Here is a 20,635-nt window from a genome sequence, read left to right on the forward strand (position 1 = left end):
GATTCAGACCACATAGAAACTGTCTGGATCAGACGATCCAGGTTAATACAATTGATAGTATCCCGAACACCACTCTATTTGGTTTTTATTGATTTAAAAAAAGCATTTGATTTAATAAAACGCCAATGTAGGAGTCAAACAGTGCTGCCCCTCTCTCCCATGCCCTGAAGGGGAATTATCTGGACTTTCAACAAAAGATTGGAAGACTTGGATTTTGCATATAATATTGAGTATGTTAAGTGTGTTAAGCGACCTGGTTGTATTTGCTAAAAATGTAGGCCTGGAAATAAACAAGGAGAAAACAAAGGCAACAGTGTCGACAAATAACTTTATACGTGTAAAGTCGGTGTGTGGCTGGGTTAACAATCCTTGGTCGTTGTTCGTTGAACTCCGAGTCGTTCTGGTGCGAAGTGGAACGACAATCGGTGGCTGCTACAATAACAATAACAATAACTTTATAATCAACAACAATATTATTTCCTAAGTAATACATTTTTGTTTTTTAGGCCGTGTGACGTCGGTTAAAAAGGAGGAGAAGATGACGTATCCAACGGGTTGAGGAAATACCGACCTCAACCCGTGACGAAAGGGGATACCATTGCACAGCAAATAACAGGACGAAAATAGAAGTGGATAGACCATGTCCTACAGAAACCAGCCAATAGCAGCACTTTACTAGTTTGTAACTCGAAATTACTTTTAGAAAAGCTTTTCATTGCTGCAATTCTTCAACTTCCAGAAAAGTGCTTTTAATCTTACACTGAGGTCTAGGAAAATATATTTCCAAACAAAAGTCCAAAAATATGTTTTATTTAGGGCTATAGGTTCAATTACATGATTAATTTTAAAACTTCTAAACTAGTTCGAGTAAATGATTATGAAAGAACACATTATTAGGATCACTTATCCAAACGCTTAGGTCAGGTCCCTTTGGCTAGTTACAAATACAATAAAAAAGCACAAAATATATCGTTAACATTTAGTTTTGTTTTTTATTTTCTTGCATTTTAAGAGCATCTTGAATGTAAATTTTACAATTAATAATCAAATTTCAATTGGTTTCTTACTATTTGTGAATATTTAAATATTTTTTCTTTTTTTATTTATTCACGAGTATTTACGTTAAATTCTAATCAATAAACAACTACAATGTTTTTGTATTTTTAAACATGTTCTTAGCTTAATTCTAATTTATTATAGTTTTTTATAATAATATATTACAAATGATTTTATTAGTTTTTTGTTTTGTTTTGTGTGAAATAAAATAACCACAATTTTTAAAATACGGAAAAAGATTTCAAACAAAAAAAATAGTTAAAAACAAAAAAGGAAACATTTAAAACTTAATAAATGTTTACTTTTACAATTAATTTGTTTACATTTTTTATATTAATATTATTTTTATAATATAAGACTTATAAGTAATTAATGTTAGATTAATGTTAATTAGTTTTAATAAACAAAATAACTTACAGTTGATTTCTTATAAATTTAGAAAGAAAATATTTTATTATTTTAAATTAAAATGAGTTTTTGAAATTAAAATTTTAATTTTTTAATTTAGCGCCAAAATTTGAAGAATTTTAAATTTTGAAATACATTTATAAATCTGCAAATATAAAAGAATATGTTTGATATTAAAAGACAAAAATTTTTGTTTATTTTAGGGATCAAATTTTTTGATCCCTTAAATTTAAAGAAACAATTAAAAATAAGACTAATAGCTCTTGAAGTTTTATTAAGAATGAAATTTTGAATATTTTTTCAACAATACTACTAAAGATTAAATTAAACTAATGGAGGGCATTTTAAACAATATAAAAGTAATAATAGATTAAACAAATTTAAAAATTAATTTTATATTAGAAGAAAAGTTTAATTTTTGAATTTTATATATTGACTAAAAAAGAAAAGCCAACTATTTCTTAAAGTACTTTCAGCTTTTATGCTTTTTAAGGTTTAAAAATCGCCTGATTAGAATGCTGTTTATTATGTTGGAAATAGGTTCACAGAACGATAATCTGACCCGTAATTGATTCAACCCAAAAATAAACCTTAGCAATGAAAACACTATTTTCAATTTTTTAATAATATTCCATATTTCTTGAATTTAGAAAATTAAAGTCAAATGCAAAATTTTAGCCCCAAATTCATTTCATATCCACGGTCATTGGATGCTCATACTGTAACGACCTAATTTACAAAGTTTTTCCACAGGAATAGCAGCGAAACTGTTTAAACTTCAAATTCCTGTACAAAATGTTTTTCTTTTTCAGAATTTTGCACACTTTTTGATCAGGATTATTTTAAAATTTATCTACACAAATTGAAACCTTAGATTCTGTAGACAGACAGTTTTATTAAAATCCACGAATACATATAATTTTGTACAATTTTAAAAACGAATTTCATATAAATATTCGCTGTGTTGACTTAATATAACTATTTCTTTCCTGATCAAGAATCAAATTTTCATTTAATTAAGCCCCAAAATATATCTTAAATGGATAATTCTATAATTATCAAGATCCCTCTAAAAAGGAATCAGAATACAGAAAATAATGAAAATTTAGTTTCAAACTGCAAATTATAATAAAATCTTTTTCCTTCCAACAAAACTAAAAAAAATGAGGAAGAAAAGAAAATCATTTTTCATTGTAAAAAATAATGAAAATAGTTTTTATTCTTAAAATAAATTTCGAAAAAAAGTTAAGCAAAAACAAAACAAATGATTTTCAACCATTTTTACAGACCTTTCTCTTTTTTATATAAAATTTAAGAAACAAATGTAATTTAACAGGAAAACGTAATTAGTACATATTTATTTACCAAAAAAAATCTTAAAAATAGTAAAAGTACTAAGAGAAATAAAGAAATAGAATTACTTAAACGTTGTGTTTTTTTATAATACAAATGTTATAGAATACCAATAAAGTAATAATAGAATTAATAAAACAAAAATATTTATAGATATTCGAACTACAAATAAAAGCAGAAAACAATTAATAAAACTTAGAACAAATTATTTGTAGAAAAAAATAAAATAAAAATAAAAGTGCAACAACATTTTGTTTCTTTTCTTTATCGAAATGGACAAATAAATCTTTAAATATTTTAATATTGAAAATTCTAATATAGAAAATTTACATGCTATATAAATACATACAGAAGTTTGTTCAATAATTTTCTATATAAATCTTCTTTCCATCATTTTGTTTTAATTTTTAGATTTGTGCCTTGAATTGAGAAAGACAAGAATTTTTAGAAATTTATATTTTCTTATTTTTTTAATAAAAAACAAAGACACTTTATATTTTACATTTATTAAATAAAAAACTAAATGAGAGCTTATTTATAGGTTTGTTTTAATTCTAGGAGAAATCAACTAAATATATAATAGTTATTGAAGAGAATAGAATAGAATTTAAGAAAACAAATTAAGAAATATTAAAAATAAATGGGAAAATTACATCAACTATGTATATCATCATCATAATAATCATCATTATTATATATAGTATATGTATAATAATGAATCTATATGTGTGTGGGTATGTATATATTTATAATAAATCAATAATATAATAATAATTAATAAAAAGAGCACAGCGGTAAAATAGAAAAAAATGAGGCATATGTGTTTTTCTTTATATTTGTGGGTGTGTGTGTGTCTGTGTAAGTGTTGCTTATTCCGTTTCTGCCACCATTTTTAAACAATTTAACTTTCACATAATCGGATCCGGTCCTTGACCTTCTAAATCGGAAACTTGACTTTGATAATGTAAAGCATGCTGATAGGCTTTCTTAACAGCTTTACGTTCTGTGGGTTTACGGGATTCAACGAGTTTCTGTTGATCCAATTCCTTGTCAATGCCTAGTATCTCAAGTTTGACGGCGGGTAACCATTGCCAAGTTCGTTTGGCATCGAAAAATAAAACTAAAAATACCTCCATATCGTGAGGATAGTTTTTGCGCAAAGCTAAAACATCGGTAGGAGGAGCAGGTAATGGCACGCCATTATAAACAAACCCCTTAGGGGTTTTTGGATCTAATATCAAGGCTGGATACCAAGGATAGCCGCGACATTTTGCCCAGACCAGCTGTAACGGCTCAAGGGGAGGTTTTATCAAATGCTGTGTCGTACTATTTGAGTCGGGGGACTCATTATTTGTATTGTTCACTTTCGTTTTACCATTACTGTTAGCTGAAACAGCTGAAGCGGCCGCCTCCGCCGAAGCTACACTATGACTTTTACGTGTCTTTGTATTATTTACATTATTTGGTGTGGGTGTAGCGTTTCGTTGTTTAATGGACGAACGTGTTGCCGTCTTAGCAGCCATTGTAACAGCAGGAGAGGTATTGTGAGCAAGCGTTGAGTCTGCATTGGGCTGGGCTGATGCTAATCTCCGCCTTTGTTTCGAACGTATTGTATTACGTGCTCGTTTATCTAAAGGTGTGGGTGTTCGCCGGGTAATGCTTCGTGTTTGAGTATCGGAATCAGCATCAACATTTCCTACATCACTATCACCGCTACAACTCATGGCTTGGCCATTGTTGGCTTGATCATCAGCTCCTATTGTAGTACTATCATTCATTTCAATGTCTGGTCTGTCACGGGTATTATTTTCTTCCACCTCTGGCTCGCTCTTTTCATCGTCGTCATCTTCATCTTCTTCGTCATCGTCGTCGTCACTTGAGTCGTAATCTGAACCACTGCCACTTACACTAAAACCAGAACAACTACTACATGGACTACCAGAGATATCACTCATGTCATCATCATCACTTTCGCTAACATCACGCTCATTGTTCGTACGATAAACTCGAAATTTATCAGGAATATGTTGATAACTACTTAAGTTAGTTGCAGGCGTTAAAGGTGTTATTGTTGGCGGCGCTGATGCTGATGGTAGCAATGTTGATTGTTGTGCTGCTCCTAAAATTGACGAAGTTGCAGTGTTTGTTACTGTTGTCGATCCCAATAGACCAGTAACAGATCCGGGTGGCGCACCTGTCCGATTTGGAGACTTTTTCGGTGACATTGAAGAACTATTGCGCATTTCGTTTAATCTTTTATGACGTGCATTACGCTTCGGTGATTTTCCTGATGACAGGGTTGCAGAAACCTGATTAATGCTGGCCGACAGCGGCGTCAGTTGATTAAGGCCACCACTTAGTTTATTGCTTAACGATAAGGCTGAGGAGACAAGAGAAGCTGGAGCTACGGCAGATGCCGCAGCATTGTTAGCAGATGTTATGAGAGAACCCATTGTCGAGACTGGCGTTGATATGGCAGAGTTATGAATTTCCTCCTTAACGGGAGTTGTAGTCGTAGTGGTCGTTGTCGTCTCTGTGGGTCGTTTAAGTGCGGCCTGCGCTTTACGTGTAAACAGCACCGCAGTTCTGTAATAGCATGTGCGTTAGAAATATTTAAAAATTGTTTTATCTCGTTTCAAGATGAATAAATTAAGTGATGTCATGAATGAGGGAAATTAAAATATTAAATATAAACAAATATATATACATATCATTTGATGTTTTAAAGCAAATGAAACATAACTGTTAATCAGTATTGGCACATAAAAAACATGTTTTAAAAAGGAACTAATCAACCTTATTAAAACAAAGGAATTATAAAACAAACCTAACCAAAACAACAAGACATTTTTAATAACAAACCATTGCAGAAACAGGTTTCCAGGACAACTCGGACAAATATTGTGACAGTATCGGCCGCAGTCTATATTTTATAACAACAACTTACACTTTTAACGAGGGATGACATTTTATTTGATTCCAAATTTACTAATATGAACTCATTCTCAAGAAGTAATTTTTATGGCCTTTTTTTGGCAGTGATTTAAATATTAATATAATAAAGTGAAATAAACACATTTAATACATATTAATTGAAAAAAATCTCAGGAAAAAATTTAGAACTAGTTCTAAAAACAACTAGATATAGAACGAATTCAAAGAAAACCACTTCAGATTCTTAAATAACAACCTTGGAACTAGTGATGTCGCAACTACTACTGGAATCCGTTCCTCGGAACATTGCTATGGATCTAAAATACTTCTATTGAGTTTTCAAGGAATTAGTTCTTTGACATTAGTTATACGTTGATACTATACTAGTTCATAGAATCAGTTGAAAAAAATTCAAAAAATTAAAAATTCATATCTTTATTTCTGCATAAAATTGAACTATACGGAATTGAAAATACCCTAATTGAATTGTACCGGGATACGGGGAAGTTTGCTAATAGTTTCTTATATCCTATACAAGAAATAGTTTAACAGATAAATTTTATTTTTTCTAAAAAATATGGTACAATAATAATAATTCCTCAACAGTTTCTCAAAATTAGACTTAATTTTAAAATATTCGAGCAAAAAACGCTGAAAAAATGTACTACTTATAAATTAAAAGTATACGTTCTGTAAAGCTCCCCTAGAACTAGTTCCAAAATTGACAAATTCGAACAAAATTGATTAAAGAACTAGTTCCGGAACCGTTCCAAAGGACAAGTGTCGACTCCATAACGTTTACTCAGAACCAGCTCCAAAGGTGACAATTTAGAACAAAAATCATTGGTCTCAACGCCAAAGTAGAACGAGTTCGGGCTATAATCATGCGTTCTAGAACTAGTTGTGGAACTAAAACAATTTTTGCTGAGATTATTTATTTTTTTCATAATATTCGTGATTTTCATTTTTTGTTCTTTTTTGTTTGACTTGGCAGAGAATTGACAACTCTCCCTAATGATTCTACCTTTCTATGGTTGTATCATGTTCGAAATATAAATTTTGTAAAAAATTGGATATTTATGAATATAAACACTACAAACCACAAAAATTCAATATGTTTGCGTAAAAATAAAAAATTTTAGTTTTTTTACAAGCCAACCACAAGCTTTTGTACAAACACAAAACACCCTCATACACTTCACAAAAGATTTGCACAAAAGTAAAATTCTACTATGTTTGTCAAGCCGCTACGAATTTTCGAACATAGTATTGATTTATCATTGGGTGGATTCGTGAATGCCATTAACTAGTTCTAAATTCAGTTAAAACAAACAAATAAAAGCTTTTAAAAATACTATTGCAATTACACAACCCTGCAAATCATTACACAATGATGTATGTTATTTATTTATTTAGGTATTTGAAATAATTCGATTTAGATGAAACTGAGATTTTTACATTTACGGGTTCTTTTAGACGAACTATTGGCTTGATATATATTTGAAAAATATTTTTCATAAAGATTTTAATAAAGAAATTATTATTAATTCTTTTGATTTATTGTGCTATTGTTTCAAATGTTAGGAATATATAATCAACTTAGCTGTAGCTTTATTAACCAAAATTGGTTACTAATTTCTTTATAGGAAGAATTCCTATGTCGCAATCAATTAATAAAGAATCTGAAACTGAAAATGAACATCGGATATCGTTCTATCTATCTATCTATCTATCTATCTATCTATCTATCTATCTATCTATCTATCTATCTATCTATCTATCTATCTATCTATCTATCTATCTATCTATTTATCTATCTATCTATCTATTTATATATCTTCTATCTATCTATCTATCTATCTATCTATCTATCTATCTATCTATCTATCTATCTATCTATCTATCTATCTATCTATATACAGATACAAACTTGCATTTGTATATTTAGAAATATGTCAAATCGAAATCGTTTTCGATCGCATCATAAATACATAATTTTGAATAACTTGATTAACGACATACGTTTCATTAAAACTATAGGAATTTTAACAATAAATATGAAAGTTCAAGAGAAAATAGTTTTTCTATTCTATAATAAAATAGATAGGACCATAAGTAACTAATCTACACATGCCACATATTGAACTTTATGAGATTTCTATAGCTAATGAATTTTATGCATTCAGTTTATACTTTCATTAAATAAAAATTAAAAAATGCAAACTATTTAAACATTATTCTAAACATTCTCAAGAAAATGTGAGAAATCTATAACTGATAGGATCAAATGAAAACCGATCACTACGAAAATCGATAATATAATTCGAGCTTACTTACTTTAATTAAACTTAGTTACACCATTTTTATAAATATTTATAGCATGACCTCTTCAAGGCTCCAGTTGTATGGGGCTAGAAACAACTATTTACCGAATTTAACTATTTGTAATAGGTTTTTAACGTCTTATGATAACACAGTGTCAAGTGTATAAACAGTTTCCGAATCAAAAATTTGATGAAGAAACTCTGACAAAAAAATCTGGGTCTCGAATTTTTCAAATTTTTTTTGACCCGTGTTTTCAACAAAAATAAAACCACTAGTTTAAATTCACTGTTTATTTACTGAGAAAGTTTCTAAGTCTTTCGGTATATTTGGTCAATCTAAGACTAATTTTGTGTAACAAAACAAAAGTTTCCTTATTCAGTAAATTAATATTCTTAAGAAAAATTCTAAAATTCATTTCCAAAGAAGCGTATAACGTAAATCCAAATTCAAATTAAATTTGGTTTACAACTATAAATAACTAAGAATTAAAATAAAATGTTATTAGATGCATGAGAATGAACTTACCAACAATGTTAAGAGACAATAGACAATACACACTCACCTTCTATTGACGCCCACAGGTGATGCGCTGCTATTTAGACTTTTAACTGGACTACAAGGTGGTGTTTGTGTTGTATTATTACTAGCGCCTTTTGACTCCTCGCCCATTGTATCATCACCATCTTCTTCATCTTCGCTGCCGTTTGCCTGATTGTGAAGACTGTCATCGTCGTCATCGTCATCTTCGCTGAGATTATGATGATTCTGACGCGTAGGATGATGTTGTTGACGAGAACGAGGCGGATTTCGAGCGGTTTTTCGACTGCGTTTTGGTGTTGATTGTACAAACTTATCTTGTTGCTGCAGAAGATTGATAGTATGAGATTTAACGGGGGGCGTTGGTATATCGACATCCATATCTTCTACATTATGATTTTCCTCCATTTCTTCATCTTCTTCTGTTTGTGAGTTGGCTCCCACGCTGACATTGTGGCGCTAAATAATTAAAGATGGAAAAAATGTTATTTAAAATTAGAAATCAATGTACGTTAAACAGTTATGTACTTACAGCTTGCATTCTTGCTTTTTGTATTGCCTTACGCATGCGCGAGATCTCTAAACGGATTTGCTTGATTTTCTTTGTGCGATACGTGGGATTCTTTAAAACCTGAGATTTATCTGCCAGTATAAGGAGTTTTTGTACAATAGCCTCACATGGCGTGGCTGCCAATAGTTGATGCAATTCATCTTCAATTTCTTTTTCGACATGGTCCGTCGAGTCCGTTTGACTCGTATCTAAGAGACCTTCACGGGCCAGAGCCTCTCGGGCTTGTTGAAACAATGGATTGGCTTGGTCACGCATTCGTATACCAGCTCGATAGAAAACCGTATCCTTGTTGTTATAGGCCAAACAGTTCTGTATCATAAGATCAAAATCGGTTTGCAGTTGGTCGAGGTGTGTGTAGGTTTTAAGTTTCGCTCTCATTGTACCCAAATCCATTGGATGACTAACAATATCTAAATAGTCGGGTACTTCACTAGTATTTACAGGTTCTCGGAATATTTCTGAGGTATCACGAGCTTCTAAAGCATCTAAGAGCTTGGTAAGAACTGCCTCTAATGGATTTACTTCTAACATAACCACTTGTTCGCATATTTTCACATACGCCGCTTTAAGTTTTTCTCTTTTCCTAACCAACTCACACAGTAAACGAGCCCTTTCCAAATCTTGTCTCAAGCATTGCCAATATTTCAATTGGCGATATAATTCCGAAGTATCGGGGCTTCCCTCTATGCCATTACGCTGTATTACACCATGGTGATTTCCTTGCGACTGCAGTCGTCGCAAGAGCGGCACACCATTTCGATATTTACGTTTCATCGTCCAGTAGGCGACGAGTCGGTCTAGAAATTCTTTTTTCTTTTGCATGTGTACCATACTTGCTATTTCTTGTATACGGTCGGGCGGTATAGTCGGTATAAGAACCACTGGTGCCGATGAACGCTTTTTCGCCAACGCCTTACGTGCCTCTTTCATTTTATGACGAGCATCTTCGAAATCTTTAAGATTCAATTTCGACTTGGCGTGATCAGGAGTATGCGCATGACAGAATGCATACTTTTGAACATGCGCAGAAGAGTCATTATGAGCAGCATTTTCGTTTACATCCATGGTCATGTAAAGGCCAGCCTGCTGTGCACAGGTTACATGAAAAGCCGCGTAACAACTGTTGCGATGACATTGAATGCATGCGCCCAAACCTTTCTCTTTGCAAACGTAACACGTTAGACGCCAGCGAGCAGGAGGTATGGTTTCAATGGAATCTGAATGTAAAAAGTTATTTTTAAATTAAAATTACTCTAAGGAATGTAATAGGTAATAATTTTAAATGCTTCAAACCATTTAAAATGTTCAAAAAATTTAAATTATAAATAATCGTACTTACCTATTGGTTCCAAAAATACCGTATTGGCAAAACGAACTTCAGGTATCCATAGGGCACACACAACATGTGCCCACTGACCCCTATCTGTTTGTTTGAATGCTCCACCCGTATTGGGACAAAGCACACAATTCACCGGCGTACTTGGCGATTGTAAACAACGCCGACACAGCCATTGTCCTTCGGGAATGTAGGGGACACCATAACAATCTTGATGTACGGCCAAATTACACATATCGCAAAATAAAATTACATTTGTATTTTGACATTCACCATCCATACAAATACAGCAAACGGCATCGTCGTCAACCTCATTTCCAGTAGCTGTACCGTTGGCGGCAGCTTGAAAATATGATTCCTTTTCTAAACGATCCATTAACAGTTCCATTGTATCGATATTAACAGCATTATGACCGGTTTTTTCACGTTCCTCGTTCATCCACTCAAGCCAGGCGGAATCCTCTTCATCGACATCATATTCGATCTCACCATCAAGCTCTTCGGCCGACTTTTCAATGAAACGATAGTAGGCTAAGGGTCTAGGTGGTGCATCTGGTACATTGTAATCTGGAATTTCTTGAAACCGAGCCTCTGGCACTTTAACTTTTGCCCATGGCGCATTCTCTTCTAACGGCGGAGCATCAGCATTTACTATGCAGCCCCTTTCCACTAATTCAACATATTCTTCCTCCTCAATAAACGGCAACGGATCATTTATACCTAAACGTACACTTTTTCCCTCTATATTAAACGTCACTGTTTGCTCTTCATCATTGTACGAGACTAAGGATTCAGGATTTGTTATATTGCGATTATTACATCCTTTACTGCCGTTCTGTTCATCATCACCTGCACCTGTTCCACCAGCTCCAGCACCACCTTTTGGTGTCGAATGTGTACCACCACGCGGACGGGCTTTCTTGCGGTTTGGCGTGATAACCGGTGTCAGTGGCTGTGGATTGTCATGATCATAGTTGAGCAAATGGTATTGCAGACCAATTACCGACTTGTAGCTACGATCACATTTTGGTACGGGACACGCGTATGGCGGTTGTGATTGTTTTACTTTCACACTTTTGCAATATTCCAACGCATCGAAGTCAAGTCCCATTGTATGTGTGTGTTTTTCTTTTTCGTACAACTGCTGCTGCTTCCTTCTGCTGTTGCAGTTTTCTTGTTGTCAAATTATTGTGTATAATTATTTGTTGTTACTGTTGTTTATTGCTGCATACGCTGCTTTTTGTTTTATTTGTTAAATTTGCATTTTATTCATATAGTTTGTGTTTTTCATTCGAAAAATCAGAATTTTTTGGAGTAGAATTTTTATTAATTCACTTAATTTACGTTTTTCTTCTTGTTTCCTTCTTTCCACGCAAATTCGCTGTCATATTAATGGCGCTAAAGTCATTAGTGTTGTGAACTTTGAGTAACCAATAACCGATAAGAATTTATACAAAGCATTTAAATGTAGAGTTGTATTTTGCTACAAATAGAAAAATGAAGGGAATAAATATATATAAATTAATATTTTTATAATCAATTAATTAATTTATAAATACTTTTAGAATTACCTATGTTCCTTTATTTTTCACGTTAACAAGTTTTTGTTTGGCCAAGACGCTTAAGAGTTTTGCAAATACATATTCAAACTAATTCAATCAAAATACTAGAAATATTTTTCGTTTCTTTAATTTAAAACCCCATTATTAATAACAATTATATTAATTAATAACAATATTATATATATATATATATATTATATATTATATATATATATATATATATATATATATTATATATATATATATATATATATATATATATATATATATATATATATATATATATATATATATATATATATATATATATATATATATATATATATATATATATATATATATATATATATATTATATATATATATATTATATATATATATATTAAAAGTTTAATAAATAAATAATGTAACTAAATAAACTTAAAAAAGGCAAAAAAAAAATATGTAAATATAATAATTTGTATTTTTATAATACATAATTTTAAGTACTAAATATTAAGTTTGCAAATATTGAAAAACAAATTAATAGCACAATTTAAAATTATATATTCATCAAGATGTTTATGTGTATAACATACTAATTTTCTTACTAATAATATAAAAATATTTCAAAATAATATTTTTTATACAGAGACGTATTTTAATACTTTTAAAACAATATTTAAAACTTACTTATTATTTAAAAAACATTTCGGTTTTGCTTTTTTATACATTTGTATAAAAAATAATTAACTTATTTTTCAATTTAATCAAAAACAAATTTGTCGTTTGTGATACTTATTAGTAAAGTTTAAAATAATTTTTAACTTTTTTAACAGTTGAAAAAAAATTTAAACAACATCGAATAACTCACATGTACATATAAAATATTTGGATATTTTTTAAGTAAAATCAAGTACATATTCATAAAAAAATTTTAATTTTTTTTGTGAAGATGTTATTGAAAATATTTATTGTAATAAAAATATTTATTGTAATAAAAAATGTGGGATTTTTCATTTCTATCAAGCGAATTTTTATTTTCAACAGAAAAATATTTGTAATACAAAAATATTTATATTAAATGTGTTCAGAACCTTGTGTTATTTTTGAAAAACAATAATTTTACGAAAAATATTTTTTTAATAACTAAATTTAATCGAATTTATATTTGAACATATTTTTACAATTTAAAAAATTTAAGGATATAATTAATTATTTATGTATTTTATTTTTCCTGTATTTAATATTAAATGGATTTAAAATAATATAAAGAATCTAGAAAAAATATAAAACTATCAAAAATTTTATTAAGTCAAGGAGATCGCATAAACAGTATTTCCAATTTTAATTATTCTTTTACTTTGTAGTAACAGAAACAAAAAATAAAAAAATAGGAATTGGGTCATGATTTTATTTTACTTCTATATATATACATATATATAAAAATTTATAAATTTTCTTGTTTGATAAATAAAATAAAATTTTAAATTTCTATTAGAGTATCTAATTTAAACAACTTCTAAATACATATTTGTAATATAATAAAAATTAACCTAAATTTACATTTTTTGTTATTAAACACGTTTTTATTTTTTATAGGGAAAAGTTTAAAATAAATAATTTAATAGTATTTTTTGTTAATTGTCTAAAAACTCTACTATTACTAGAATTTTAAGAAAAATATTAGTTCTAAATGTACTAGTTTATGGGCACCAATTACACACTGAAAGCATTTTTGTTTGAAAAAAGTAAAGTTAATAAATATGTGAAAATTTTCATATAAAATATCACATATTTAATTAGAACATACTTATATAATTTTAAAAATTTCTTAATACAAAATTTGAATTAATATTTTACTAATAATGTTTTAGCCCATAAGTTGAGTACTTCACTTAAATTAAAACGAAACGTGAATTAAAACAAGATAGTCAAATTTAAAATATTGTTAAGATAAAAGGAATAGAAATGCAATATGATGAAGTACTCCATCATTGTGAACGTAGTTTTAAGATAATATAGGAAAGTTATAGTTGGAAGCCAGTACTAATTTTTTTACAAACTAGTAAAATACTGATACTGGTTTTATTTCAAATATATTTATGTAGTTGTAAAAAACATTATAAATTATTGAATGTTGTAATTTTCTTACAACCCTGTATTAAAAAATACAACTCTACTACAAAATACTTTAGTACTAATAATACAACCCTGTTTCCATTTAATCCACCATCCACAAATTATTAAATATGGCGGTTAAATAATTCAAAAAGTCTTTCAAGTGGATTCTAATTCAGTCAACGCCATCTTATCCTGGCTCAAAAATTTTTATTTATTTCCTTAATTTAGTTTGTTAAAAAATAATTTTACTTTGTGACTTTTGTCAATAATTATTTAATATAAAATCATGGAAGATTTAAATAATTTGCTACAGTTGACTGAAACGTATCCCATGCAGTTGGAACAAATGACAGAGGTAGGCAAAGAAAAAAAATGCCAATAGAGTATAATTGATAATTATCAAAAATATTTTTATATTTAAAGGAATTTCTGTTGAAACTGCGTGTGATTTTGTGGGGTCAGGCAGCTGTAACAACAGCCAATAAGGAAAAATTAAAAGATTTACCAGTGGCGTCACCACAACAGACAAAAAAGCGTATCAAACGTCTGACTTCATTATGTGAAGATAATGAAACAGAAGGTAGGTTTAGCAACTAATAAATAATTTTATAGCTGATTTCATTTATTTTTTTTTTAAATAGAAAAAATACAAGAACAGGCCCCAGCTCATACAAATGATAAAAAGTCGCTTTCACGAAAAAGTAAGCGATCTAATGCAGAACTATTAGCGTCAGCAGAGGCAATAGAAAATTCCAACAAAGAGAATGAAGTTGAAGCGCCTGTACCGGCTCCAAGAAAACTAGATGCAACAATAACAACAAATGTTGAAGACAAAGAAAATGTAGCTGCTAATGAAAACATAAATTCAAATGCTACTGATCTTATGCCACCACCTCCTGCCCCTACCGCCTCCTCTGCCGATGATACGCTCAATCGGCGTCCACAACGGGCAGCAAAACTTAAATCTGAAAAGAACCTTAAGGAGCCAAATTTGCATAAAAAATTACGTCGTCCCACTATCGACGAAGTTAAAATCAAATTAGAACATGAACAACGAGCTTCACAAATGCATGAAGCCACCATTAATACAACAGCAACTGTACAACATACATCATCAGCAGTTTCGGGTAATGAGACAATTGTTAAGGATTCATTATCTAGCCAAAAATCCGACGATTCGGTCGTCGTTTTGCCTGGAAAACAACCCTCAATTGTTTCAGTAAATTCTGATATTGAAGATGTACCATCGATTGCAAATGTCAATGATAATACAAAGGAAAAAAGTGAGTAAGATTTTATATTTCATAAAGTTTGATACATATGTATTTATTTTAGCGACAACATATAAGTATAATCTTGGAGTTTTAGTAAATTCCATTACCTAGGTTTTACATAATTTAGTTTTACAAATACAAAAGTTTTCTTGCACTTTCATTGCATTATAAGGCACATATTTAATAAAAGAAAGAACTACTTTTATGTTATCTAAACCCATTGAGCCAATGGTGATATAAAATAGAAGTTTAGTAATATTAAACATGCTAATTGGATGGGATGTTGAATCGAGGACTATTTTTAATACTTTTTTGTTCTTTAATCCAGCATTTTAATCACTTTTCAACTTAACTGACAGTTGACAAATATCCTCGAGGAGCGTCTCAGAATTACGTATAAGAGCTCTAGTTTCATTCAAACTGAGAATGTTTAGACTGTCCAACAGCTGGGAATATTGTATTCCCTTAAACCAAAAAGCTGGAAATAGACAAATATTGAAACAAACATATTGTACATTTTATTTTCAATTTAGCTGTATGTTTTCTTTCTATGAAAAAGCATCAACTCAGGAATAATTGCAGTATAAAGAATTAATATATTAAAAAAATAATGAGGCGTATTAGGATTTTTGCATTCCAATCTGATTATGTCCGTCTAACATTTAGAAGTTTGATAAGTCGTAAATAGGATACGCTATCTAGATTACATGTTTTGAAAATGTTTCCTGTTAATAAATGTTCCCTTAAGACCCTTAGATGAGGGTAATTTTGTTTGAGGTTTAAGGACTGATGCATGGTATAGTCAATATTTCAGGATGAGTTCACATCCCCGCAGAGGAATGAGTAGTCTAAGTTCATGGCAATATAATTGGAATACAGTGTATATTGCTATAGATGTTCGGGTGTATGATGAGTAGAAAAAGGTAATAACACTCAGGATAATTTTGTGAACTGATTCTCACTATATTCGTTAAGTATATATTAGGCTGACGGGGACACTTTCACCATTCTACTGGTCGTAAAATTTGATCATCGTTATAAAAACTAATTTATTTAGTTTTTATGTTTTTTATTTAGAATTGGGATTTATCGATCAGTAGAGATCAATTAATAATTCTAAAAGTTAAAGGATTTTGTTTAAAATATTTACAGTATTGTTCGAAACCTAAGCAACTTTTTATGGCATTGTATACAAAGTGCTATATTTTCTATTTTAATTGATTTATTGAAAATTATATAATTGATAATAATAACATGTGTCTACATTATAATAACAACAATAAATTTTAATTCCATTTCGCTGTGAGTTACAAGAAAATAATAACTGAATTAACTCCATAAATAGCTGTTCGAAACTTAAGCAACTTTTTGATCTTCCTATGAAAATCTTTGGTCCTTTTGAGTTCCAAACACCTTTATGGAATATATTAGTTACTAGTATAGTTCGTAATTAATCCCAAGCGGATTTTAAGCCATTCGCAAGCTGCAATGTTTTCTAAAACTGCGAGTTTCGACCCAGCGTTTCAGAATGCCGAACAGCATCTCTAAGGGACTTGAGTCGGGAGATTTTGATGGACAATCAATGAGTTTGGGTCCCATAACTCGATAACTACTCTTAGATCAACTTTGCCAAAGGTTTTGGTTCATTATCATGCTGAAAATCGCAATAAAGTAAGTTGTTCTGTTCAATGTACTTAATCCTATGGTTCATTTTGTTGGCCAAAAATGGAATTAAACTTTTGTTGTTGTTAGTATAATGTAGACACATAATATTATTATTATCAATTATATAATTTTGAATAAATCAATTAAAAAAGAAATTATAGCACATTGTATACAATGCCAAAAAAAGTTGCTGAGGTTTCGAACAATACTGTATATAAAAGATGTCATGATCTTTTTTATTTATTGTTTATCATTCCCTGTTTTAAACGGGAACACTTTCTCCTTTCATCTCGTTTTATGGTTGATATACCACTTTTAGCTCTTAATAGTTCTACATTGACATTTCTAAAGGGATTTTATTTTGCCAATATAACAAAAAATTAGGTAATTATTGTAAAATTATAAATCTCTATTAAAAAAATATTTTTGGCTGGTTATTTGAATTATTATCTATTTGGTGGAATATCAATCTGTAAGCAGAAAAGAAATAAATTTTAGAATTAACTACAAGACTTTTAATAATTAGCTAGTAAAAATTGTTAAAACCATTATGAAAAACTTAATAAAACGGATTATTTAAATTACAGAAAAAAGTACTGAATCAACGGAAAGTGAAATTCGTGAAATACGCATTAAAATTAAACGTGAAAAAGTCAGTTTGTGTAATCAAGAAGAATTACCACCAACAGAGTCTCCTTCAGATGAATCTGTTTTTAAAGCACCAAATGCCTTGCCATTGCCCATGGCTTTATCTAAAAATGAAACAACAACGACTATGGAAGAGACTTCAATGGCCAGCAGTATATTATCGTCAACTACAAATACCACAACTGCTGCACCAGCCAAGAAAGGACGCAAGAAAAAGGATGTCGTTCACAAACCCATTAAAGTTGAACGTTTTAGTGATCTTGATCCTAAACCTTCGCCAATCGCTTCGCGAACTCGTCAAGGTAGTTTGGGTAGAAGTGAAAATATGGAAACTTCACCAACTAAAGAATCGAAACGTCCTGCATCTATATATGAGGACGCAGTTGAGACTCCACCTTCTCGTAATTCAAAGGAAACTAATAATGCTACTATAACTGTTACTGGTGGTATTGTCAATGAAACAGTTAATCTTGGTCCGGCCAATGATGCTACTATGAATTTGGGTCCCATACCGGGTGATGCAACATTTTGTACTAATCCAGCTCAAACAACATTTCAAGTGGCACCCGGTCAAACGACATTTGTTATGGATTCAAATCCAAACTCTACAGTTACATTAAATAAACTTTCGGGAGCTGGTGCTCCAGGGGATGTCACCTTTGATGTTAACCAAGTGACAAAATCGACTAAAGATGATGATGCGATTGGCCAGCGTTCATTTGAAACTGCTAAAGATTCCTCTATACCTAACGATGACGATAGTCTTTTGACGGAAGAAGATGAACAGGAAAAACCAATTTTACAACCAAAACCAAAAGTGTCAACAGCATCAGCTAAATCTAAATCGAAAGGAGCAGCGAAAACTTCGACTTCAGCTAAAGCTGCTGGTTATAAAATGCCAACACGTACAAATGAATTATTCAAGTAAGTATTAATAGCTTCTTCTGTTAATGCATGTAGATATCTAAAGGCTTAATTAATTTTAGTCCTTTGGCTCAAAGTCCCGTGAAAATGCGTGTGGAAGCATTTGAAAATGCCGCAGCTGCAGCAACTGAACAATCGAAACGACCATTGCGTACTAAAAAGGAAAATGTTACACCAACGGTAAGTAATATTTCAAACTTAATTTCCAAAATATTTTACAATATATTTGAATTTATCACGACTTCATTTAGTCTGCTACAACGCCAGTTATTGGTAAATTACCAGCACCAGCATTGGGTCGTTTTCTTACCCCTACACAATCTTCAAATATTGCTACTGTTAATAGTGCTATCGCTAAGAAAGGCCCTACAAGTGCTTCGAAAGCATTGCCAATGCCTAAATCTGCCAGCGCCTCAAGTTTGCAACGCAGTAATTCAGCAGCTTCAACAAAAACACTACAACGTGAAAATAGTGCCGATGATTTCCGTAAAGGCCTGCACAATCTTGCAGAAGAACGTAAAAAACAACGTGAGCAGAAACATTTGTTAGCCGCTCAACAAAGGGAGGCCAAGGAGCGTGAGCGTGCTGAACGCATGGCAAAATTAGCCAAGGAGCGTGAGGAGAAGCGTCAATTGAAGAAGCAACAAGAACAGGAACAGAAGAAACGTGAATTGGAAGAAATACAACGAAAGTTGCGTCAACAGCAGGAAGAAGAAGCTGCCAAATTGAAGGCGGCCAAAGAACGTGAAATGCTTATGCAAATGAAACAACAGCAACTGTTGGCCAAGCAGAGAATGATGCCTCCGCCACCAAAAACATCCTCAAAATATACATTTGAAATGTTGCACGAAGATGATTCAACAGATGATGAAGATAAAGTATCATACAAACGACCACCACCACCAACTTGGAGTAGAAGTAATTATATTTTTGTATTATTTTTCTTAATCGTGTATATATTCTAATATCATTTTTGTCATCTTTCTCATCTCTCTTTAAGGTCATGTACGTGGTCCATTTATGTTAAAACAGGAGTATATACCATCGGCGATTATTGACAGTTTCTTCTCTGTGCAACCAATGACTCCTGATTTAAAAATAATTTTCCCCAACATAGATGCTCGTCACTTGAAACGAAACTCGAGTGCTGTGTGGTCTACACCACCACGTTACTCAGAACTGCCCAAATACTGAGTCATACTTTCGTACTGATGCGTTTTATTTTCTTTTCGTTTATCTTTGTTTTAAGTTCATTCTTATTTTGTTTGCGGAGATCAGCCTTGATCATCGTTATAAAATGTTTAAACAAATTTATGTTTTTTATTTGGAATTAGGACTTGTCGATTTGTGTTGGAGAAATCAGTAGAGATCAATTAATGCCTCTGGAAGTTAAAGGATTTTGTGTGAAATACTAAGAGATGTCACTATCAAATTTATTTATAGTTCATCATTTATTCATCAATATAAATACATACATTCGTATGCAGGAATAAACAGCATAATTCATTTAATTGTGTAGTACTTGTTGTACATTGTTTATGAATTTGTAAATCATTTTCTGTTTAATAAAAAATATTTCAAGTATTAAATAAATGTTACCCGTGGAAGTTTTATTTCACCGCCCTGTTGTACCGCTTTTTTAACTTTTGGAATACTTGTGTCTAAACTCAATAAGACGACCTTAAGTAAGTAATTTGTATTCTATTTTTTTCTCAGAAGTATTATTTTAACTGGATGTGTCCATAAATCCATTGGACGAAGTAAAGTAGGGTTGAATATGTTATAGGTATCATGAACACATGTAGGCATTAAGCTTGAACTACGTTTTTCCCGCAGCAGGTTTTCTTTTGTATTTGCTATGGGCGTTCTTCATGGGCTTTCCTGCGACCGCTAAATCGATAGCGTGTCTATGAATGTCGTTTAAAGCTGTCGTATGCGAG

At 31.0% G+C, this 20,635-nt stretch overlaps 2 protein-coding genes across 2 annotated transcripts; one reads left to right on the forward strand and one right to left on the reverse strand.

Annotated features, from left to right (window-relative positions):
• Positions 1-3,305: 3,305 nt before the first annotated feature.
• LOC111686572 (peregrin) lies at positions 3,306-11,854 on the reverse strand. The gene is made up of 4 exons (XM_023448945.2): positions 10,524-11,854; positions 9,146-10,401; positions 8,639-9,072; positions 3,306-5,403 (listed from the first exon to the last, which is right to left on the reverse strand). The coding sequence occupies exons 1-4, from the start codon at positions 11,629-11,631 to the stop codon at positions 3,726-3,728; spliced, it is 4,476 nt and encodes a 1,491-aa protein (XP_023304713.2). The 5' UTR covers positions 11,632-11,854; the 3' UTR covers positions 3,306-3,725.
• Positions 11,855-14,330: 2,476 nt separating this feature from the next.
• LOC111686704 (nucleolar protein dao-5) lies at positions 14,331-20,293 on the forward strand. Its single transcript, XM_023449071.2, has 7 exons — positions 14,331-14,539; positions 14,608-14,764; positions 14,826-15,467; positions 17,711-18,695; positions 18,758-18,875; positions 18,947-19,613; positions 19,696-20,293. The coding sequence occupies exons 1-7, from the start codon at positions 14,471-14,473 to the stop codon at positions 19,887-19,889; spliced, it is 2,832 nt and encodes a 943-aa protein (XP_023304839.2). The 5' UTR covers positions 14,331-14,470; the 3' UTR covers positions 19,890-20,293.
• Positions 20,294-20,635: the final 342 nt, after the last annotated feature.

This window comes from Lucilia cuprina, chromosome 6, assembly GCF_022045245.1.
Source record: "Lucilia cuprina isolate Lc7/37 chromosome 6, ASM2204524v1, whole genome shotgun sequence".
Classification (NCBI taxonomy): Eukaryota; Metazoa; Arthropoda; class Insecta; order Diptera; family Calliphoridae; genus Lucilia; species Lucilia cuprina.

Excerpts from the sequence above, each read along its gene's own strand:
- LOC111686572 (XM_023448945.2), bottom strand. The coding sequence starts at position 11,631 with ATGGGACTTGACTTCGATGCGTTGGAATATTGCAAAAGTGTGAAAGTA. Across the intron at positions 10,402-10,523 it reads GGTATTTTTGGAACCAATAG|ATTCCATTGAAACCATACCT; the intron begins GTAAGTACGATT and ends TTTTACATTCAG. Across the intron at positions 5,404-8,638 it reads CCTGTGGGCGTCAATAGAAG|AACTGCGGTGCTGTTTACAC; the intron begins GTGAGTGTGTAT and ends ATGCTATTACAG.
- LOC111686704 (XM_023449071.2), top strand. The coding sequence starts at position 14,471 with ATGGAAGATTTAAATAATTTGCTACAGTTGACTGAAACGTATCCCATG. Across the intron at positions 18,696-18,757 it reads CGTACAAATGAATTATTCAA|TCCTTTGGCTCAAAGTCCCG; the intron begins GTAAGTATTAAT and ends AATTAATTTTAG. Across the intron at positions 19,614-19,695 it reads ACCACCAACTTGGAGTAGAA|GTCATGTACGTGGTCCATTT; the intron begins GTAATTATATTT and ends TCTCTCTTTAAG.